This window comes from Notechis scutatus, chromosome Z (assembly GCF_049901735.1).
Source record: "Notechis scutatus isolate UNSWTSFEM ecotype Mainland chromosome Z, rNotScu1.2, whole genome shotgun sequence".
In the NCBI taxonomy this organism is placed as follows: domain Eukaryota; kingdom Metazoa; phylum Chordata; class Lepidosauria; order Squamata; family Elapidae; genus Notechis; species Notechis scutatus.
The window spans coordinates 8,716,013-8,740,098 of NC_142025.1; the positions used below are offsets into that span (position 1 = coordinate 8,716,013).

The 24,086-nt window shown below is 40.8% G+C and overlaps 1 protein-coding gene across 1 annotated transcript in view; it reads left to right on the forward strand.

The window, feature by feature from the left end:
* The window catches only part of DPP6 (dipeptidyl peptidase like 6), a 349,551-nt gene that overhangs the window by 304,495 nt on the left and 20,970 nt on the right, over positions 1 to 24,086 (forward strand). The window contains exons 12-17 of the mRNA XM_087945820.1: positions 631 to 669; positions 4,082 to 4,189; positions 6,912 to 7,003; positions 10,572 to 10,619; positions 12,798 to 12,916; positions 19,481 to 19,528. Of these exons, the coding sequence (XP_087801946.1) occupies positions 631 to 669; positions 4,082 to 4,189; positions 6,912 to 7,003; positions 10,572 to 10,619; positions 12,798 to 12,916; positions 19,481 to 19,528 (454 nt within the window). The remainder of the gene's footprint in view (positions 1 to 630; positions 670 to 4,081; positions 4,190 to 6,911; positions 7,004 to 10,571; positions 10,620 to 12,797; positions 12,917 to 19,480; positions 19,529 to 24,086) is intronic.

A 24,086-nucleotide genomic window follows, 5' to 3' on the forward strand; every position in this document is an offset into this window, starting at 1 on the left:
TGCAAATGTATATATTATGTAAATTTGTATTATATGCTATCCACAATAGATATGTATAACAAACAGGTTTGTCAGGACAATTACATCATGTTCATTGTTTTTAATGTTTTTGTTCAATAAAAATTTTTAAAAATTTTAAAAAATCCACTTTGCCACCTTAATGTTAGGCAGGCCCCTGCCCTCCTCGCCGTCTGTCGAGCCTTAAAGACCCAATTTGCCCCCCAAGTACTGAGATAAAACGATGTGAGTGTGCGTCATAAGACAGACTTGGCGCTGGGTTTTAGTCTTTATGCCTTTGGTTGCAATATGGCTTTTACGTTATTTTAATTTTTGATTAGGAGCTGCCCTGAGTTTTTATAAGGTAGGTGGCTGTGTCAGTGTTTTAAATAAATAAATATCTCCATGGATAACTGCTGAGCTGTAAATGCATTCACTGGTTTAACAAGAGTCAAAACCAAGAGGTGCTTGGGTGTCATTTTAAAGCCTTTCTTTTAAAGGCTGCTCGGATGCTTCATCTCTTTTTGCTCATTCACGGTTGGAAGTGAGTCAAACTGCTTTCTGCACTGATGAGCAAAATATAATGAACGCAAAGTATGGTATCACACTTTAATTATGTTTTTTTTATTTCAGAAACATGAGGATGAGAGTACAGCCTGGCTGCATCGTCAGGTAATAAAAGTTTTTTCTTTTGTTTTTTTAAATGGGAAGGGTGTTCTTTTACTTTACAAAAGAAAAATTATTTTCACCAATAGAAATGTTCTACTATTTTCATTGCAGGAAGGATTATATTTATACAGACACAAAGATTTAAGAGAGAGAGAAACTTACATCTCGTTGCAGATTAATTGTTGTTTGAAAGCGTTTTTGTTTCATTCTGTAAAGAGGACTGGAAAAGATTTGGAAACAGCCACAGAGCTTTCGGATGTTAAGCAAACCAGTTTCGGAGCAATCGCTGTTCTAAACACACAATTTGAACATTGATCTCAATCCTATCACAACTCAGGAGATAATGTTATGATTGATTCTAAGGGAGACTTTCCTCTATAGAAGTCTCTGCATCCCTTTTATTATATAGCATTAGAGCTGGAATAAAATGCTTTGATGTACTTTCCAATTACATATTCAAAATTCGTAAAATCTCTTTGATAACATGTATCCTGTAGACTTGTATCAAATATGAATGCAGTGGCTAGACACAAACACACACAAACACACACAAACACACACAGCCTCTGAGTAAATTTTGGACTTCTTGGTGACTGCCTGGAAAAACCCCTGCAGTTTTCCTGGAAAGATATTGGAAGTAATTTGCCATAGCCTCTTTCCTAGGGCTGAAAGAGTGTGACTGGCCCAAGGTCAACCACCTGACTTTGTGCCCAAGTCAGGACTAGAACTCAGAACTTCCAATTTCTGGCCTAATGAACTATCCACTACACTAAACTGGTTCTCCATGACCCATAGAAGTAGTATTTGCTTAGCAGCCATTTGTTTAGCGACAGTTTGAAGGCAAAATTGCAAGCATTGCAACACGCCCACGGCCATATGATTATGCTACGGCTTTGCAACTGGCTATCTACGTGAAGTGGAGCTGATCATATTCTCAAACTTTGTCTACTTCAGGTAGTCCTTGAATTACAACCACAACTGAGCCCCAAAAATGCCAACTGAGATATTTAAGTGAGGTTTGCCCCATTTTACGACCTTTTTTGCCACAGTTGTTAAGTGAATCATTGCAGTTGTTAAATTAATAACGTGTTTGTTCATGAATCCCCCATTGATTTTACGTGTCAGGAGGTTACAGAAGTGATCACATGACCCCAGGGCACTGCAATCGTCATAAATAGGATGAGTATCTGAATTTTGATTATGTGACTATGGGGATGCTACAATCATCATGTGTGAAAAAGTCATAACTCTTTTTTTTCAGTACTGTTTTAGCTTCAAACAGTCATTAAACAAATTATTGTAAGCTGAGGACTACTGTATGCTGCATGTGCACTTGAAATACTTTTTTAAAACTAGTATTTCGTTAAAAGTCACAATCACTGGAACAACTCAGTTCCTGAAATAAGTTGGGTTACTCAGTTGTTCTGAACTGTTTTCAAAGCTTATGCAGACTGACATCCTTTTATACACCAAAGAACTCCATGAGTCTGAGAAAGGAAGGGTCTCCAGGAAGCCGATACAGGTAGTTCTCAACTTACAACCGTTCATTTAATGACCATCCCAAGTGACAAAAGCACTGAAAAGTAACATTTGTCACACTTACAACCGTTGCAATCTCCCCATAGTCGTGCAATCAAAATCCAGGCACTTTGCAACTGGCATGTATTTATGAAAGAGGCAGAATTTGAAGTAGCTATAAAGAAGGTAGGAACACATCACCTTTCCCCAGAACGACAGAGGAGGGTTAGGACAAAACTCAAGGTTGCTTCATCTTGATTCCTTTTGGTATAAATGTGCCGGAGAGAGAAATGTCAGGCATTCAGAATTCCATTGTTATTCCCTGTAAAATTAAATGAGAGTTTCACTAGTTGTCCCTGACCTGAAAGGGTTGGCATTCGTCCTGAAGAAGACAACCTTGTCCCAAAACCACTGTGGGGATGATGAAATTTGGGATCAGAAACCCAAGCTACCACTCACACATCCTCCTCCTTTTTTTTCTTTTTCTTGTTGACACCTTGAATACTAGAGAAGAATTACATGTTTGGATTTTGCAAAGAAAGTGGAGGAGCAACCTCTAAAATACAAACCTATTTGTTCTGGTTATACAGCTCTTAGCATATAATCTTGGCAGAAATGGAGGATGAAACTGTAGCCTCTTTTAAAATAGATGTGAGATGTCTTCTGGCTATTTCTGCGTAGGTCTCTGTATGTGTGCTTGAAGCTTTTTAAAAACTTGGCTGGAAGAAAACATCTTTGAAGATGAAGGGGCTTCAGGTGCCCTCAAATCTCTTCAGGGCTCCTTCCTTTGATAAAGGGGCCTACTAAAATCAAAAAGAAAAACAGGTCTATTTTATTAATGAGTAGCTAGAGCAGGATCCTTAGATACCTTAGATGCATGATGATTTAGTTCTGTTTGTAAGGAAGAAGCGCACATTCTCAAAAGAGACAGAATGAGAACTGGTTCTTCTGTATTTGACATGTCTCCTTCTCCCTGCCTATTTCTGTCTCTCCCCTACCCTCTCTCTCCCTCTCTCTCTCCCCTCTCCATCTCCCTCCCCCTCTCCCCCTTTCTCTCTCCCTCTCTCTTTCCCTCTCTCCCTCTCCCTCTCTCTCTCCTTCCCTCTCCATCACCCTCTCTCTTCCTCCCTCTCTCTTCCTCTCTCCCCTCTCCATCTCCCTCTCTCTCCTCCTCTCCATCTCCCTCCCTCTTCCTCTCTCCCTCTCCCTCCCTCTTCCTCTCTCCCTCTCCCTCTCTCTCTCCTTCCCTCTCCCCTCTCTCCTCCTCTCCCTCTCCCTCTCTCTTCTTCCCTCCCTCTCTCTCCATCTCCCTCTTCCTCCCTCCCTCCCTCTCTCTCCCTCCCTCTTCCTCTCTCCCTCTCCCTCTCTCTCTCCTTCCCTCTCCCCCTCTCCCTCTCCCTCTCTCTCCTCCTCTCCATCTCCCTCTCTCTTCTTCCCTCCCTCTCTCTCCATCTCCCTCTTCCTTCCTCCCTCCCTCTCTCTCCCTCCCTCTTCCTCTCTCCCTCTCCCTCTTCCTCTCTCCTTCCCTCTCCCCCTCTCCCTCTCTCTCCTCCTCTCCATCTCCCTCTCTCTTCTTCCCTCCCTCTCTCTCCATCTCCCTCTTCCTCCCTCCCTCCCTCTCTCTCCTCCCTCTTCCTCTCTCCCTCTCCCCTACCTGTTTTACATCATCTGTATCAGTGGTGGGATTCCATTTTCTTTTACTACCGGTTCTGTGGGTGTGGCTTGGTGGGCATGGCAAGGGAAGGATACTGTAAAATCTCCAGTCAGAGGTGCCATTTGCCGGTTCTCCGAACTACTCAAAATTTCTGCTACCGGTTCTCCAGAACTGGTTAGAACCTGCTGAATACCCACCTCTGATCTGTATAAACTTCATTTGCACTTTCTCGTTATTTTGCAGAATGAAGAGCCCATCTTCTCTAAAGATGGCAAGAAGTTCTTTTTTGTCCGAGCCATACCTCAAGGGGGACGAGGCGAGTTTTACCATATTGCCATGTCATCATCTCAGGTGAGAGACTACCTTTGTAGAGCAGGTGGGTGAGATTAAAATACATATAGATCAGTTCTTACGACAGGATAGATTGGCTGCTGCTAAGCCACACTCAGAATGTCCCCTGGCCAAGTCAGCAATGTCTAAATATGACCCAAGCTTTTCCAGAAGGAAAGCTGGTTGGTTACGGGTGGAAAAACTACTTACGATGCAGATTTGAAGTTTCAAAGGCGACATCTCTCTCTCTCACCCACAGTCACTGATTGCATTTTGGGCAATTGGCAAGTGATCCACATTTATGGCCATTTGCAGTGTCCCACAGTTTCCAGTTTTCAGCAAAAAGAAAAAGAAAAAACCATTGCAATCAATAAGTTTAATTAACAACCACCAAAAAATATCAGGATGGACATGTGATGACCCACTAAACAACGAGCATGATTTATGACACTCATTCTCAATAAGTTGATGAACATACTTTTATCCTCAAAAACCACATAGGGCTGAGAGAGAGAAGAATTGGCCCAAGTCACCCAGCTGGCTTTCATGTCTAAGTAGGGGCTAGAACTCACAATCCGTAAGCTTCTTGGAGGAGATAAAAATACAACAAATGCCACACTAGAACAAATACATTATTGTGATTAGCTACCCTAAAAGAAAAATGAGAACAAATCTATTTTGTTCCCATTTTAATAGAATTTACTATTCACATTTCTGGAACCAATGTAGCAACTGTAATGTAATTATTTCCACTTCTCTGACTTTTGCAATGCAACCCACCAATTATTAATGGATTTAAAAATGTATATGTTAAGACTAGTTGAGGTATTAGAGCTTAATGTGTTAAAAAATAATAATTGGTTGATGGTCTTCTGATCTCATCCAGTAAGACTCAGGCAGCCTCTCTTTATTTTCGGAAAAAAGCTGTTGAATTTGGGGCACAGATGGACCAAAAAAGTGAACTTAGTTTCTTTTCTCTTCCTGCTATTTAAGTATTATTTCTGGGAATTTGAGAAAGAAAAACGTTATCAGGGTCCAAGAAAATCTGTTTTAGTTTTTATAATAGGGTTGCTGTTCAGATATTTCCATGAGATTATACAGGTAGTCCTCAATTTATGACCTTGTTTAGTGACCATTCAAAAATTACAACCAACCCAAAAATGGGAACTGACAACCCAGATTCAAAATTCTGCCATTCGAGTCTACAGGACTACCTTTACCCTTCCTTGCAAAAAGTCAACTTTTGGAAAATGTTGCATCCAAAATTGTATATGTAGACAAAAGGCAGCAGTAACAAACTGACAAGTGGTTCTTTCTGTCTTCCACGTGGAAAGACCTCAATACAGATAGTCCTCATTTAATGACCAATCATTTTATGGCCTTTCAAACTTAACGGCCATAGAATGGGCATTTTAGAGGCTGAAAAGCATCCTTGGCCACTATAAATGGTCATGTTGCTATCTGCCTGCGATTATTTGAGCAGGGCCGCCAAGAGAATTATTAAGTGCTGGAACAAGACTAATATGCCCCCCCCCCCCACAAGAGGGTGCCCCCAGCCCAAAGCACTCACCTGAGGGCAGCGGTGCAACGGCCTCCTCAGCCAGGCTGTTCATGGTGCTGATGGGACCAGGGCTGGCCTGGGCGAGGAATTGGTGCGCGCATGTAGGTCAAGCCATGAGTGCTGCTCTTTTCCCACAGAGAGGGGGCGCCAGAGAGGCGGTGGGGCAGAGCGGCAAACGCGCAGGGCAGGCCGGGAGCGCAATTTCTCTGTCATGGAGGGGCGCACCATAGAAATGAAATTAAAATTCAATAAATTACATAAATAACTGTTCATTGAGTTTCAGATTAATAAAGGTTATGTCAAACAAGGCTGCAAGGCAATTTTGCTATACACGCAAAGCATCGGATATGAAGTATATATCCAATTTATTTATTTATTTTAATTTTGGTTTTGTTAAAAAAAAATTAAAAAATTTGAGCTCCATGGGCCCCGGAACAATGTAACAGCTGCACCCCCACTCTCCTCAGGCCTGCATGTTGTAATCGCTTTTACAAGCCTTTAGGGTGTTGTCAGCTTTAAAAGTCATATTTCACGCTGCCACATAACTTGGGAGAGTGGAAGGGGTTGATTTCAATTAAGTAGCTCTAAGCAGACAAAATAAAATTCTTTTGTTAGTCCAAGGTCATTGAATATGGCACAGGATGAAATAAGGATCTTACTTTTGGACGGATCGTGATTGGGCCATGTGATGTGATGATGGCCAAGGGGGGACGGATTTGTAGTTTGGGAAATTGTGCAAAGCCCGAAAAATTCCAACCTGATTTTTGTGTAACAACCGCTGTATTCACTTAACAGTCACCACATTTGCTTAACAACAAAATAAGCCAGAAATTTATTTCCAGTCATGTGGGTATCTCAATTTAACAATCTTAGCAATTTACAACCATAATTCTGGTCTCAATGACGGTTGTAAGTCAAAAACTACCCACAGTACTTTATTCTCCTCTTTTTCTCTTGAGTATGGAATATGTTTATTTTGGGCATAAACTCAAGTCCCTTTATTTACATGGCATTTAAATTTTGAAACTGTAGAGGAAAGGAGTAGCATAATGCTATTTTTCAGATGGTGGAAGAGAATTTCAGGGGGGGTGTTTGAGGAAATGGGTAAATCTGATTTTCACTGATAAGAGGTTTCGCTGAATCTTTCTGAAGTCCTGTTTTTTCTTCTCTTTTTCTTGGCAGCCCAATAGCAGCAATGATAATTTACAGTCTATTACATCGGGTGACTGGGATGTGTCCAAAATTTTGGGCTATGATGAGAAGCAGCATAAAATGTAAGTAATTTTTTTAAAGTAAAGGAAGCTGATCATTTTTTTCCTCTTTAACAAAGCCAATGGTATTGTATCTCTGGTTTGAGATTTACATATGATAACCTGATCAGTGGAAAACATCCGCTGAAAGCCAAAAAATGTGTATCAGTTTTACTTTGGTTGTGGTGAAGGTCCCAATCTGTGAAATGTGCATAAGAAACACAAAATGTTATGTAGAACCTCCTGCTGTCATAGCGCCATTGAAATATTTTCTAACGCATATGGAATGGGAAGATCTGACTTGGCAGAAGTGGATCAGCAGCTGAAAATGAGCCAGCAATGGGATGCAACAGCTGAACGGGCCAATGCAATTTTGGGTTTCATTAACACAGGCATTGCATTCAATTTATGGAGTTAATTCCATCCTGGAATTCAACCTCTTTGAAGAATAATTTGAAGAATGAGGCAAGTTTACATTACAAAAGCATTAGAAAACTGTGCAGTTATCATTACATAAGACAATCATAGTAAAAGAGTCAGATAAATTCCCTGCTTTGGAACAAGTAAAACCCCATAAGTTGAATTAAAAGCGAAAGATTCAGACTTAATCTTAGGAGGAATTTTGTGATAGCAATAAATATTATTTGCTTAAATGGTGACTGGAAGACTTCTTGTCTGGAATGGCTAAGCAGATTCTTATACTGAACAGGAGGTTGGATTTTGTGACCTCTGGGTTCCCTCTGCCACATATGCATTCTTTGATTCTGTGACATTTCAAATACAAGAAGCACTTTGGATATATCTTATTTGTCCTTTGATTTTTGTGCAGAACTGATCTGGTTGTCAGAAAAGAAAATTTAATGGATTTCCAGACTTTTGTTTGTTAAAAGTAGCATTAAAATGCATTGGATTATATAATTCCTTGTGTCTGAAATGTCTTAATTGGGGAAGAAGAATGAGAGCTGTTAAAGAGGATTCATTGCTAAACTGTCAGTCTTGCTAGAGTAGCAGTTTAAATCAGTACAATGGAAATGTTATTTTTCTGTCGCTTTGATCAACATTGAGATTCTGTGTCAGTTTCGTCCGACAGCTAAAAAGCCGTGACTAATTTGGAAAGCATAATTGCACGTGACTACATTTAATTGCTTGATTTCCATTTTATTTTGACAAATGTGTTCAAATATAGTTCAGGGACATGTTGCCCTCAAATGTGAAGGAGCTTTAGCCAAAAAAAAAAAAATGAACAAGAGTTTCTGATTACTTTTCAACCATCAATATGGACCCATAATTTAGAAAATATAGAGAAATTGGGAGCACAATTTGGTAGGATGCTAGAAAATGGATTGGTAGCCAAAGAGGTTCAGTGAAAATAAAACAGAGTGAATTCAAATGATGCTGCAGCTTAATCAATGCAGGTAGTCCTTGATTTACAATCGAGGCAGGAACCAAGAAATTCTATCGCTAAGCGAGGCAGTTGATAAGTGAGTCACCCCAATTATATCACTTTTTTTGTCACAGTTAAGTGAATTATGCAATTGTTGTATTGCATGCAAGAAACCTGGCTTCCCCCATTGACTTTCTTTATTGGAAGCCAGCTGGGAAGGCCAGAAATGGCGACCACGTGGACATTGCAACTGTCATAAATACATGCCAGTTGCAAAGTGGCTGAATTTTGATCACGAGACCATGGGGATACTGTGATAGTTGTAAATGCAAGGACTGATCATAAGCCACTTTTTTCAGTGCCACTGTAACATTGAACAGTCACAAAACAAGTGGTTATAAGTTGAGGGCTACCTGTATCTACATTTTTTCTATCTTTTTTACTGTCATGTGAAGCACTAGAGCAGGGGTGTTAAACTCAAGGCCCGCAGGCCAAATCTGGTCCATGGGGTGCTTAGATCTGGCCCACAGGGCCAGCCTGGAAACAGCGAAGGACTGGCCCATGGTGCCTCGTCCAGGGAAAACAGAGCTTGGGGGGCTGCAGGAGGCCACTGTGGCCGAAAACGGGGCACAGAGGGCTGTGTGCAGCCACCTGGCTCCATTTTCACTGGCAGAGGGCTATCCAAACAAACTAAAAACAAAACAAAAGGAGAAATGTTTCCCCTTTTGCATTTGAGCATGCAAGAAGGGACAGGAAGGGAGGAAGGGAAAGAAGAAAGACAAAGACAAAGAAGGGGAGATGGGAAGAGAGCAAGGAAGGAAAAATAAGGAAAGAGGGGAAGAAAGAAGAAAGGAGAAGAAAGAGGGAAGGAAAAAGAAGAGAAAAGGAAGGAAGGAAGGAAGGAAGGAAGGAAGGAAGGAAGGAAGGAAGGAAGGAAGGAAGGAAGGAAGGAGATTATGAGAGTGAGGGAGGGTCTCAGGGAAGACCTGCCTTAGCACTAGGTGCCCCAACACGAGACTTGTGTCATGCCCATTATGTCCACTCCCACTCCCGGCCTTGCCCACCATGGCCTCCAGGGGTCGGATTCTACCAGTTCACACCTATTCACTAGAACTGGTTTTTAACATTCTAAACAGTTTGGAGAACCAGTTGTTAGAAGAAATTACTGGCCTAATCCTGTAAGGAAGGCAGGAAGGAAACATTCTGGTGTTGCTTACAGAAACTGCCACTCCATTAACCCTTATTACATTCTTGGCAGGACTAGACTTCCTGTCTCTGGAACTTCTCTAGAGTTCTTTTTCCCCTCCTTTGCTGGTACTTTGCTTGTGTGGAGTGACCATTCAAAGTTACAACGGCACTGAAAAAAGCGACTTATGACCATTTTTCACACTTACGACTGTTGCAGCATCCCCACAGTCATGAGAGGGCAGGCGAGGAGATGCGTGCATCAATGTGAGTGATATTGAGTTGGCCACACCCAACCAATAACATGACTACCAAGCCACACCCACCCAGTCACATGACCACCAAGCCACATCCACCACCTAAGTCACGCCCACAGAACCGGTTGTTAAAACATTTGAATCCCACCCCTGGCCACCTCCACCCACCCCCAGCCCTCCAAGATCAAACACAACCCTGATACGGCCCTCAATGAAATCAGGTTTGGTACCCCTGCACTAGAGCTATAAAAGTATATTGAATAAGCAAACAAAATTAATAGAGTTCCAAATGTCAGATAGTTTCAGATAGTTTCAGATAATGAAACAGTATTTTATATACTGCATCACTGATTGGGCCCCACTTACATCTCCAGATTGTCCCCACCTCTGCACCTGAAAGCTGAATACATGTTTATAAGCACTGGAAAAAATAATTATATAAAACAGGAGACAAAAATAAACATTTGGAGAAATAGGAAAGAACTTGAATATTCACACAGTACAATGAAGAAGGAGAAGAACCTAAAACCAGCCACTTTTTTTTTTCAAATTCCCAACCATGAGGACTAGAGACCTGTCTAAGAAAAAGCAACCTGGAATCTAGATTTTATCAAGAAACAAACACACCAGACAGTGTTTCTGGCTCATAAGAACTTTTGGCCAGATGTTTTTCACTTCTGTTTTAAAGGAAATTTATGCTTAGGGAACTCACATCAGCGAAAAGTTGCTCCTAAAACTCTAATTATATATCTATGTTTTATTTTAGTTATTTCCTCAGCACAGAAGAGTTGCCAAGGACTCGGCATTTATACAGGTATGATTAGTTTTATGCCAAGATAACTTTCTGATTATATTTAGGAAAAAGACTCTTGCTACTTAAGAAGGTAAAAAAAAAATATTGCTGTCAGCTTCCCAACTTTTATTTTGGGGATATTATTGTTTATCTGTCTTTGTCTTGTGGTCTTTGTTTTTGTTTTTCTCTTGTTTATTTATATATGGAATTTATTTTGGAGGAGGGAAGGAAACAAACATTCTAACACAGAATATTTTAAAACATTTTAAAGATAAACAAAATAGCAAGCCCTTTCCCATTTATCCAATATCTTTAGAATCACCTCCCAAATGACTGGTGTTTGCAGTACCATAGGCAGATGAACTATGGCCAGTAGCACAGTTCTTGTTTTGTTTGTTTCATTATGTGGAAAAGGTTATACTTGTCTGTCATCCTCTGAAATGGCAGGTGCTGAAGAAGTCCTTCCTAAAAGGTCTGCAGTCATATTCCACATGTAAACCATCCAGGGCACCTCGGTGGATGCCTCAATCAGGATTCAGTGCTTACATGTGTACCAAGAAGGCAATTTCAAACACAGTTCTTGGAATTCTCATTGTTTTAATCAGATTCTTGATGCAGAATAACATTATTGTTGCAGGATCTAATTTGGATCCGTCACTGAGACCAGAGGTTTAACTTCCCTTAAAGAGAGATTTCCTGAGGATCAGAGGTGGTATTCAGCAGGTTCTGACCTGTTCTGGAGAACCGGTAGTGGAAATTTTGAGTAGTTCAGAGAACTGGCAAATACCACCTCTGACTGGAGATTTTACAGTATCCTTCCCCTGCCAGGCCCACCAAGCCACACCAACAGAACTGGTAGTAAAAAAAATTGAATCCCACCACTGCTGAGGCTGGGCTCCGGCACAAATCTGAAAACTCAGAAGACTGAACCTCTGGACCCAGTGACCGACACAGATTGCATCCTGCAATATTATCTCGGGTCACATATGTTTGCCTTCATTTGTGATGTTATTATCACCCCAAATCAATCCAATCTAGGATGAAATTCTCTTCAATGAATGTTTTGAACCGTCATCTACCACTCTGGTCCAGTGCAAGTTGATTGATAGCCCTTCTTCTGACATCACAGTCAAGGGTCAAATTCTATGCTTAAGGGAGAACTAGAATTTAATCCAGCACATTATCCACTACACTAGCCTTTTCCAGTCTTTGCAACTTTCAGATACATAGCCTTTGAATTCCTGAATTTCTGGGAGTTGAAATCCACATATCTGAATGTTGCCAAGGTTGAAAAACCCATTTTTTTCACACTTGATATGTATGTCTTTCACCCTGAGTACTTGCCTGCTGTCACTTCAGATTTTAATCTTAATTCCATTCCTTTAAAATTCCATTCCTTTAAAAAAAACCAATTTGTTTTGTTTAGGCCTAAAACTTTTTAAAAGCCTCCATCTTCTCAGTCTTCTTCTAGGTCAGTTCTTCTAGGTTGATGGCTGGCTGGGGAATTTGGGGAGTCTTAAAGTTGACACTGTTGATCAACACTGTTGTAGGCCATTACAGCTGATTTGTTCCCATTTCAATTGCATCTAGCCAGTTATGTCTAGTGGTTAAGGCATCAAGGTAGAAACCAGGAGACTGTGAGTTCTAGCCCCATGTTAGGCGTGAAAGCCAGCTTGGTGACTTTGGATAACACATCAGGAGACAGTGAGTTCTAGTCTAACCTTAGGTATGAATGCCAATTGGGTGACTTTTGGCAGTCTCTCTATCTCAGCCCAATCTATCTCAGAGGATTGCTGTTGTGGGGAAAACAGGAGGAGAAAGGAGTATTATGTATGTTCACTGCCTTGAGTTACTGGTAAAGTAATAAAGGCAGGATAAAACTTGAATCAATGGATGGATGGATGAATCTAACCATGATGTATACATAGAAAGCTGCTTTGCATTTTCATCTACCTGGCCCAATATTATCTACTTATCTAGTTTAGTCTCCCAACCCTTTCAAATATGTGGGGCTGTAACCTCCCAGAATTCCCAGCCTACATGGGTTGCAACTCATCTGGATGGAAACAGATGAGGGAATACTGAATTTGAGGCCAAGATCATCTGGGGGTCTAGATCATAGGTTAATAAATATTCCTTCAGCCTTTTTGGCTTTTTGACAATTAAGCCTCTTTTTGTTTTTTCCGTTGTTTGTTACAGTGCCAGCACCAAGGGGAACTTCAACCGGCAATGTCTCTCTTGTGATCTGATTAACAACTGCACTTACTTCCATGTAACATTCAGTCACAACATGGCGTACTTCTTGTTGACCTGTGAAGGTAGGCGTTACGCATAATCACCAATTTATTTCAGTTGATGCCACACAAAGCGCGGATTCGTTTAGAAGGGGTTCGGAAAGAAATGGAATGCAGAGTATTTTAAGAACATTTACCAGATATAGGAAGTCCTCAACTTACAACCGTTAGTGATCATTCAAAATTACAGAAGCACTGAAAAAAGTGACTTAAGACCATTCCTCACACTTTTATTATTTATTTGTTTATATTCCACCTTTACTATTTTTACAAATAAAGTGGCAAACCTATTCAACACGACCCCAAAGTGGCTTTTTCAAGAGGCAATTGGACTTCCTGGGCTTTTTTTTTTTTTTTTAAGGATGTTTTGCTTCTCATCCAAGAAATTTCTTCAGCTCTCCAAGAAGGACCTTAAAAGAAAAGAAATCTGTGATCCCCAGAAAATGTCAGAAACATTTGTCTCCGTTATTGACTCAGAAAATATTACTGGCAGCACACAGCTTTTAATTACAGCCAGGGATTGAAAAGTGCTCCTGGCATCTTTGTTTATTAGTATGATAATACGGCCTTGGTATATGAGATTTCAGTGCATTACAGTGATCCATAATTCATGGCCTAGCAAATAAAGAGATCCTGGAAGCCATATGCTGGAGTGGGGGGGAGGGGGCGGCACAGGGAGGGGAGATCTGCCCTTTGCCAATTAGCCCCTTTGTAGCATCCAGGGGCTGCGTGCAATCTCCATATCTCCAGCTGCTCTTTTAAATCATTCATCATTGCTGGAAAGATACCACGATGGAGGCTGTGCATGGACTGTTTTCATTGTTGGGTTATGTAGGAAAAGATTTGTTTCTCTTAAATTTTCTGAAGGTATTTGAAGAAGCGGGTGGTGTTTTTTTTAGCCATTAAGAAAGAATAAAACATTTTACTTTCTTACCACCTTTTTTTTAAAAAAAAAACACCTTTCCTGCATTTTTTTGTTTTGTTCCTTGATAGTTATCCCAGAATACTGATTAGTCATTATCATGATTTTTATTGGCTTTATTTTATTAGTTTTTAAATTTTATAGGCTGGCCATCTCTTCATCAGGGGAGTGTCATTACTCCTTATTTAAAAAAACAACAACAACAACACAGGCACACATACTCACAAAGTTCTTTGGAAAAGCAAAAACAGGGTTTTCCAAAAACATGTGGCACTTTTAATTATTTCCTTTGGTTCCAGCTCTAGGTGGGTGATGATTTTGTTAATTTCGTCATAAATGGATGGAAAATAGCAGGGTTTTTTTTTAAACAGCACCAATGCAGTGTGATCATTGTGTAAGGAAAAACAGTGGGGAAAGAAAATATAGGCTAATAAAATAATTTTAATATTATTTCTAACAATTAATCAGTCTTTTAGTTGATGCAACCAAAATAAATCTTTTTTTTTTTTAAAAAAAACCATTTTTTTGCAATTCCCTGAGCAACCGAATGCTTGAATAGCAAAAACTGTCATTTTGTGTGTTCTCATAGGACAGATTTTCTATTTTGCCAATATCAAAGGAAATCACTGCAGGTACATTTGCACCTATATTAAAATTGGGAGATGGGAAGAGAGTCAATCCCTGAATCAGAGAGAGGGAGAGAGAAAAAAATATTGATTGCAAGGATACATTCATCTGGAAGTAACATACATGTGTACACACAAAAGCATTATGTATCCCCAGTGTTTAGAGGTGTTGAATTTGGCTCGGTAAATCCTAAATACACGAATGTTTGCAAGGAAAATGTTTTGCAGTGTAATGGAACAATATTTCAGAAGAGCTGTGTCTTCACAACAAATGACTAGCTTGATTCTTTTAGAGCTTCCTTAATCGTATTTTTTTCCCTCAGTTTACCATAAAGTACTGTGCAAAAAGAGAAAACAGGCTTTGGGATGAAAACAGCTTTATAAATGTGGGATGCATTAAAAAAAATACAGTCCATAGATCTCAAGGGAGCATATAAATGTCTTTAGAAAGATTGGTATAGAACAGGCATGTCAAACTCAAGACCCTCGGGCCGGATCTGGACTGCGGGGTGCTTAAATCTGGTGGTCCACGGGGCCGGCCTGGAAATTTCAAAAGGACCAGCCTACAATGCCTCTCCTGGCCAAAACAGACTGCAGGAGGACTGCATGCGGCCCATTTTTGGCCTCCACAGCCCCCAGCAGCACTCTGCTGGCTGAAAATGGGCCATATGGGGCCTCCGTGCAGGCTGTTTTCGGCTGGCAGAGTGCTGCAGGAAGCCGTGGAGGCCAAAAATAGGCTGTGTGGGGCCTCTCCACAGCCCATTTTCGGCCAGCAAAGTGCTGCAGGAGGACTGGATTACAATTATGTGGCCTCAAGTAAGTGCCTGATCTGGATAGAAAACAAACAACATCCTATGTTAATAATACAGCATAATGCCAGATTTTACATACTGTAGGTATACATTCTACAATGTACAATCAAGAATCTATTCTGTATTCTATATTCTGTATTCTATTCTGTATGTATAATTGACAGACATTTCTATTTACTATCCTGGAAATTTACCTCTGCTGTTAGATCTTGGTATTACCATATTATTTATGCTATTGTATTTTTATTATTAGTTGAATAATAAAAATACAATAGTATGAATAGCTTTTCTGCCTGGAAAAGCAATTTACTATTAAACAATGGGGTATAAATTTAGAAATAAAAAGTTTAGTGGAGTATAAAGAATAAGTAATAAATGTTTGCCACTAGTATCTGGTAGGAGAGATAGGAAAATGGTTATGTTCTGACCAAGGCTTTCTGAGACCATAATTAAGCACTCGCTTAGTCAAAACAACTCTTGTTTTATTTGAACGCTGGGACTTATGTTCGTTCCCAGCCCGTAATGAGTCCCAAACAGTCTCTCGAGATAAGCACCCACCTTTATCTCCTTTGAATTGCTGCCAACAATTAAAGTGCCACATTAACTGTAAAAAAAAAAAAACCAAAGTACAAAGTCCACACAGAGCTTCAAGGATTAATCCGAAGAGAGCGAACGACTTTGCTTCCTGCAAAAGTTTCTCTACCTTTGCACCTCCTTTATACCTTAGGGGAGGGGCAATCACCTCCCAGCCTTACTCCCAAGTTGCCCCTTTTGTCTCAGCTGCTCTCACCTTCTAGCAGCTCTGTGCACACGCGCACTGGGAACAGGCTCCCCTTGTTCCTCTGCCTCACTGCTGCCAGGTTCTGGAGTCTCCAGAGGCAGCACCCCACTCCCAGATGGTCCTGGCCCCATCTCTGCATCAGACGCAGGACCCTCGTCCGAATCCTCCCCAGACTCCCGGACTGGTCCCCATTCTTCCCCACTGTCCAATTTTGCTGCTGTCTGCACAGGCTGCCAGCAAACCACAACAGGTTATAGTAAAGAACTGTGGAAAGAAAGAGAAGGGGAAAAATGCATATTGAACCTGTGTCAAATGCCCTCCATGGCCACAACCACCTGGTCATGCCCACCCCTGGGCACACACCCCACCGCCCCCGACCCTCTGAGATCAAACACAATCCTAATGCAACCCTCAATGAAATTCTATGGTATAGAATAACCCATAACAGTTTACTCAGTGTTACATGATTAAAAATAGGCGTTATTCAAGAAAAAAAATATTTTTTTCTGGAATAACGCCTATTTTTAATCATGTAACACTCCTCTGCCAATTTAGGTAGAAAACAAGGTTGGTGCTCTTTATAAAATATCTCTTTTTCCAGGCTCAAAGTTTCCTCCCTCCCCTTCCCTCTTTCTATCACTTGTTAGAAGACCCCAAAATTCCTTTTACTTCTCAGCAATTTTGATGGAGCAAAATGACATTTCCCATTGATCTTAACTGAAGCCTAGATATCCCAATTCTATATTCTGGATATCCAGAATCTTTGTTGCTCTTCTGTACTTCCCAGGTTCAGTTCAAAATACAGAGGCTGGCCTTTGAAATACACTTGAGGTTAAGATACTTTGTTTTTATGAAGCTGCCAGAGGTAACTGCAGGAAGGGGTTAAAAAAAAGTCAGTGGTCATCACAACTGCACAATCAAGCACAACTCATTTTTAAACACCTGTTCCAATGCACTTTAAAAGGGTGATACAGGTAGTCTTAACTTATGAGAATAATTGGGACCAGAATTTCCATTCGTAAGCAAAAGTGGCTGTTAAGTGATTTGTGCCTGGCTTAATGATCTTTTGCCCTAGTTGTTAAGTGAATCACAGAGTCATCAAGTGAATTTGGCTCCCCACATTAATTCCCCACATTAACTCCTTGTCAGAGAATATGACTATTAAATCAATTTGGCATAGATGGTACAAATGGTTAGAAAATAGAAATAAGGAATGAAAAGTGAGGATCACATAGATCTTCTATGTCATAGAAGAACCCTTAAGGAATTGATATATAGATATGTAGAAATATAAAGTAGACAAAGATAAATATTAATAACAAACATAAGTAAGGATAATTATTGGTGAGGCATATGAATAGATGGTAGAAAATATATGATAAAATTGTATGTATGTCAATGCAAAATGCAGTTGAGAATGTAAATACGATTTATACTAGTAGAAAACAGTAAAATTTCCTTGTTAGAAGCTGGCTGGGAACGTTGCAAATGGCAATCATATGATTCCATATGATTGCCTTGCTATGCATTATTCATTGTTTTTCATTAAAGTACGTTAAAAAATAAAATGGAGAGGGCAAAGCAACATGGTGAGGGCAAGGAATATGTCGAAAACCTTATCAGGACATCAGGTCCAAATAAGTGTCCTTAACATTACTTATACAGCTAGCCTCACAGTTACAAGTAGCCTCGACTGGCCAAAATGTATCCAAACACAAAAGCAGAATGTTGGAAGTGTAAACACAAAGAAGAAGATTCTTCCATATGTGGTGGCAGTGTCCAGAGGTTAAACAATATTGGATGAAGGTACAAAGATGGTTATTAGAAATTACAGAGCACAAATTAGAACTCAAACTGGAAATATTCTTATTAGGAATAATTAAGGGAAAATTGAGCAAGGTCATCCGATACATCATTATACATGTCATAACTGCGGCGAGAATAGCCTTCGCACAGGATGGAAGAAGGAAAAGATACCATCTGAAGAAAACTTGACACAAAAAAATAATGGATTGTGCGGAACTGGATAAATTCACAATGGAATTAAGAGGCAAAGATGATTCGGACTATTATGCGATTTGGGATAGGTGGTACAAATGGGTGGAGGATAGAAATAAGTGCTGATGTTTATGTATAAAAGGAGAGGTATGTATTAATAACAACACAAACACTGTTAATGTGAATAGAGATTTGTATTTTTGTTTTTAAAAACTAAAATATTTTTTTTAAAAAACAAGTAGTCTCAACTATAATTGTGGAGTTAGCTGCCATTATAACCCACGATGGAAGCTTGCCTATCACAGTCATAGTGGGAGTCATTAAAAAAAAAATCCATGACAGTTGTTAAGCAAACACTAAGGTTGTGGAGCAAACGGCATGATCATTAAGTGAACCAATGGTTTACTAGGAGTGCCGTTTTACTTAAAAAAAACTGGAAGTAAATGTCAATTTTTAGCAAAACTCTCTTGAAATGTGGTCACGTGACTATGGGACACTACAAGCAACTGTAAATACAGTCCGATTGCTGAGTGCCCAAGGGTCAATAACCTGACCACTGGGGGGGCAACTATCTGAGTTATAAATAGTCTCCTGGCAGGTCATTTATAACTTCAAATAGCCACTAAGCGACCAATCGCAAGTGGAAAACTACTGTCGATAATTCAAGGCTATACATTCCCTTCCTTTGACCACAAAGATTTCTTCCTTATTTCCTTTTCATGCGCTGCTCTAGGAATAAGTGGATTGATTGCAATCTTTGGGCTTGGAAGTCCCAACTTTCAAACATCTGGGTGCCACGGCTGGCTTTAGCTGACCCATTGACCAGATGGCTGTCATACACACATGGCCATTTGGATCAGTTCAAACATAACCTGTCCTGTTTGGGTTTCTGGATCACTTTATTTTTTTGAAGCAGGGTGGATGCATTTTGGTCAGTGTTGGGATTCAGCCAGTTTTCACTAATTCGGGAAACCGGTTGTTAAATTATTTGAATTCCACTACTGATTTTGGTGTCTAAGAGATTGTATTTTTTTAAAAAAGAAGCCAACATCACTGTACACAAAGCTGGCAGGAAGCAATGCTTAAAGATCAATTAATATCCTGCTAGTGTTTTCCTTTCTCCTTCGCACAATGGGTTATCTGAGAAGTATAATCCTTTGTGTCATACATATAGTATGACATTAAAATAATCTAAAAACAAATTTTTTAAATTGTGTTTGCACTAATTAAAATATTGACAAATTAGAGAAGATGAAGCAACCCAGCTCTCTGCTGGGAGAATCTGTCTATCTTTCATTTTTTTTGGGTTGGTGCCTATTAATTATCTTTGGGCAACTGGTTGCTTAGATCAGCTTTCCATGTAATAGGGAAGGGATTTAACATCTAGCCCTGAATATCATTTTAGACCTGTTTTCTTAAATATAAATGCATTTTCTTTCTTTCTTCAAGGTCCGCGGATTCCAATGGTAACAGTCCACAGAACATCCGATACTCAAAGTAAGTGTTTTGCAGGGGGCTTTTGAGATTGGGAGATCTTCGAAAGAAAAGACAGCAGGCTCACCAGAGATCAAAAAGGCCAGAGAGATAACCTGAGTTCCAATGAGTGGAAAAGCCAAAGAGTATTTGTGGGTGTTACAAATTTAGAGAAATTGGAGGAATAGAATCGCGCAGCCGGTCTTTCCCCATAGGGAAAAGGTAAAGAGACACACCGTGCATCTAATGTCATATTTAATGGTTGCAAGCCAGCAACCTAGGTGCATCTAAACATGTGAAAATGGGATGTGTCCAGATTACCCGAGGAACCATAAGATCCCAATGGGATTGGCCTTCAAACGGGGCAGGCTGATGAATCTGTTAATCCAACTGGTGGGGTCCAGGAAAGGGGCCCTTTTTTTTTTGCCATTCACTCCTGCCCTCTGGAACACGTATCCCTTGAGGCAGGGGTGGGCAATTACTTTTCCCAAGAGCCCAAATGAGGAACTGGGACTGTTCTGGAGAGCTGAACCAATATCTCCAGGCTGCTCTCTGCTCATGTGCCTGCAAGGCCACACTTTGACAAAGCATTAGTGGGTGGCCAAGCCTGGATCCCCCCTAAACGAGGGTCCTCAAACTTTTTAAACAGGAGGCCAATTCACGGTCCCTCAGACTGTTGGGAGGAGGCGGACAGGCCAGGGGGCGTGGCTAGGTGGTCATGTGACTGGGTGGGCATGGCCAGTTTAACATTAAACAATGCACACAAATTAAACAGTGGGGGCCGGCGAGTGGCCAGGGCAGCCTTGTGGTCCTGCATGAGCTGAATTAATGACTTCGATGGGCCGTATGCAGCCCGCAGGCCATAGTTTGAGGACCCTTGCCTTAAGCAATGACCAGCACTTCCTCAGGCTGCTCCAGGTGAGAGGGGTGAGTGCTGTACAGGAACAGAGAACTGTTTCCTCTCCTCACCCTTCTGTGGCCCCCAGCGGATGCACACAGTGACTGCGCAAAGCCATGACTCGGCTTCTTCTCCCATTCTCCTGCGATATATAACCAGGATGATTAGGGGATTGAAGGCTAAAACATATGATAAACGGTTGCAGAAACTGGGCTTGGCTAGTCTAGTAAAGAGAAGGACCAAGGGAGACATGATAGCAGTCTTCCAATATTTGAGGGGCTGCCACAGAGAGGAAGGGGTCAAGCTATTTTCCAAAGCACCCGAAGGCCAGACAAGGAATAATGGATGGAAACTGAACAAGGAGAGATTTAACCTGGAAATAAGGAGAAACTTTCTGACAGTGAGAACAATCAACCAATGGAATAGAAGTTGCCTTTGGAAACTGTGGGAGCATCATCACTTGAAACTTTCAAGAAGAGACTAGACTGCCATCTGTCAGAAATGATGTAGGGTCTCCTGCTTGGGTGGGGGGGTTGGACTAGATGACCTACAAGGTCCCTTACAATGCTGTTAATCTGTAAATCTGTAATCCTTATTTATATTTTATTTTCTAACTACCAATTGACCTCATGCCAACCAGACAAGGACAGCCAAAGGGCTGGAGGTAATCCTAGACCTGTAAAAATGTTCAGGTCTGCTTTGAGGTGAGATCTTCCCTCATTAATTATGGTCTTCCATAATTAATATCAAAATCTGGCTCTGCCAACTGGGCTGGGACCACAACAAAGCTGTTGAAAGTGTTTAGCGGACCAGGAAGGAGGTTAATAAATTAAAAAGTTAAAAAGCGAAAGGTTGGAGATGGAACCTCCTTTCCATCTCCAACCTTTCGCTTTTTAACTTATTTCATATCTGGTTTATTTTAATATCGAATGTTTTAACACTGTGCTTGCTTTTACAATTGAGATGGGCAGGATATAATTTTAATAAATAAATAAAATTTTCAAGGACAAAAGTTTGGGTGGTTGGAATAATGCTGAAGCAAGGTGGATAGGTAAGTGGCATGAGTATTTTATCCGCTTGCCTGTAAGTAATTCGATCAATGTTCCTGCTTTTTTAAAAATATATATAAAGTGGATGAAAAAGGAATCCTACTTTTTCCACATAGCACCAGATTTTGGGAGTGGTGGGAGGGGAAGAAAATATATACTGGTAGGCTGGAAAAAAAATACAAGTGTATATTGGGTCATTAGATACTTCCAAAATGTCTAATTTTGCAGTGGAGATTCAAAGCGAGTAGATGTTCAAAAGCAGACCATAAAACACTGCAAAAAAAAAGGAAGGTCCGTTATTCTGATCCAGTTCATAAAATAAATAAATCAATAAATAAATGCCCACAAGCAAGCAGGAAATGCTGCAGAGTACATAACTGAGGGTAGAGAAGGGCAAAGAAGACATTGTGGGAAAGATGGAGAATGAAAGAAAAAAAGGTTATCGGTAGATAGAAAGCCGTTTTCCCGCGGTCTCTTGCACATGTGATTAAGAGGCGCCGATGGTCTCATTATGCAGGTGTCTCTTGCAATAATGAATAGGAAGAACTATTGTAAGCAGCACCCCTTATTCACAAAATAATTCTATTCCATCATATGAGAGACTTCTACAATAATCTGATAGCTATAAATCCCACCCAACATTACCATCTGCTTATATTTAATTAAGGACTGGTTGTCTGAACAGCGCAGGCAAGGATTCCCAGTGGGCTTTGGCAGGTTTTGGGAGATGCATTCGGGAATCTTTAGATCTGTCAGCCTGCTCTTCCTCGCCTGTCCTTGCTTTCTGCGAATGCAATTACGAGAGCAAACAGGCTGGCTGCTCTCGAGGGCCAGCCTCCTTCTGCTGATAAGGCTAATTGGGCAAGCGATAATTAAATGAGGATTCCAACATGCAATCAGGCTTAATTGTCTGATGCTTTGGCATTTTCGCTGGAGTTATGGTTGCAACAAAAATGAGAGAGAGATTATCAGGAAGAACTTTAACATGGAACCATTACGTCTACCAGCTGAAATATCCACCAGGAGGGGAAGAACAGTATTTGGAACAGGGTGACTTTGCAAAGCAACTTCACAAGAGACAGACTTGTGGGCTGAGGTTAAGGGATCAAAGAGTGTTGGGAGGAAAAAGAATCAATATTTCCTTGCCTTCTTTTCATTATTATTGTTATTATATCCCATCTTTATTGTTTTTACACATAAGGCAGTGAACATATCCAGCACATCCTCCTCCTCCTCCTATTTTGCTCACAACACCAACCTTGTGAGGTGGGTTGGGCTGAGAGAGTGACTGGCCCAAAGTCCCCTGGCTTTCCTGGCTGAGATGGGATTTGAACTCATAGAATAACAGAGTTGGAAGGGAACCTTGGAGGTTGGTCTAGTCCAACCCCCTGCTCGAGCAGGAAAGTCTATTCCAAAATTAGCCTCTACCTAGGATTGAACTCACAGCCTCCTGATTGTGAGGCAAGAGCTGCACCTCTAGGCTACTGGAGCTCATGCTTTCGTGCTTTCTAGCCTGGTGTCTTAACTGCTAGACCAAACTGGCTAAGTTCATAACTGGCTTATAAGGTAGCTGATGCAAAAACAAATTCCTTCAAATGTTCTCTTAGCAACCCTAGACCAGATCAAGTTCAAAAACTTGATCTGGTCTAGAAGCCTGGACCTTTGACAAATCAGCTATCAATAGATGGCAATAGCACTTAGACTTCTATACCACTTCACAGTGCTTGACAGCCCTCTCTAAGCAGTTTACAGAGTCAGCATATTTCCCCCAACAATCTGGGTCCTCATTTTACCCACCTTGGGAGGATGGGAGGCTGAGTCAACCTTGAGCCAGTGAGAATTGAAAAACTGCTGGCAGCCAGTGATCAGCAGAAGTAGCCTGCAGTACTGCATTCTAACCACTGAGCCACCACGGCTCTGTCTAATAGACATTATAGATGATAGATTATGCAAAAGAGACAATCATTCAGCCCAAAAGAGAACAAAAGGACTCCAGAACCTCCCCACCAGTAATCAGCACTCAGATCAGCATAGACGAACTCCAAGGTCAACTTCAGGCCAACAATCAAGTAAGCAATTCCTCAATCAAGAAATGGCCAAAGAGCTATCAGTAAACAGCCCAACCAAACAATCTCTAAGGCCACCCTCACCAACACTGACAGGCAAGACACCAGAACATAAACTGACAGCAAACATCACTCCTTACTAGCACTGATGATGTTATCTAGTTAAGGTAATGAAACGTTTGCAAGAAAACAAGCCAGATCAGAGAGCTCCAAGGACCCTGCTCTATTAGCTTTCAAACATGCCCTCCAATATGAAGAAATACGTAGAGTCCATGCTTGCAGATGTTTCATTATCCAAATAGGTAACATTAGTGGCGCATGTACTAGAAGCAAACCCCACACTCTTTCATGCTGATGTTGTTACTTAGTTCAGTAATTAATCAATGACCAGGAACTCAAATTTATTACACTCTTCTAGATGGGGAGCTTTGATATCTGGAGCTGAGGAATGTCCAAGGAAGCAGATCGGTTTTCACTGTCCTTCTAAAGGCCTGCAGGACTCAGGCCAATTAAATGCCTGGGGTAGATCATTCTAGAGAATAGGTGCTTCCATAGAAAAGGCATGACTC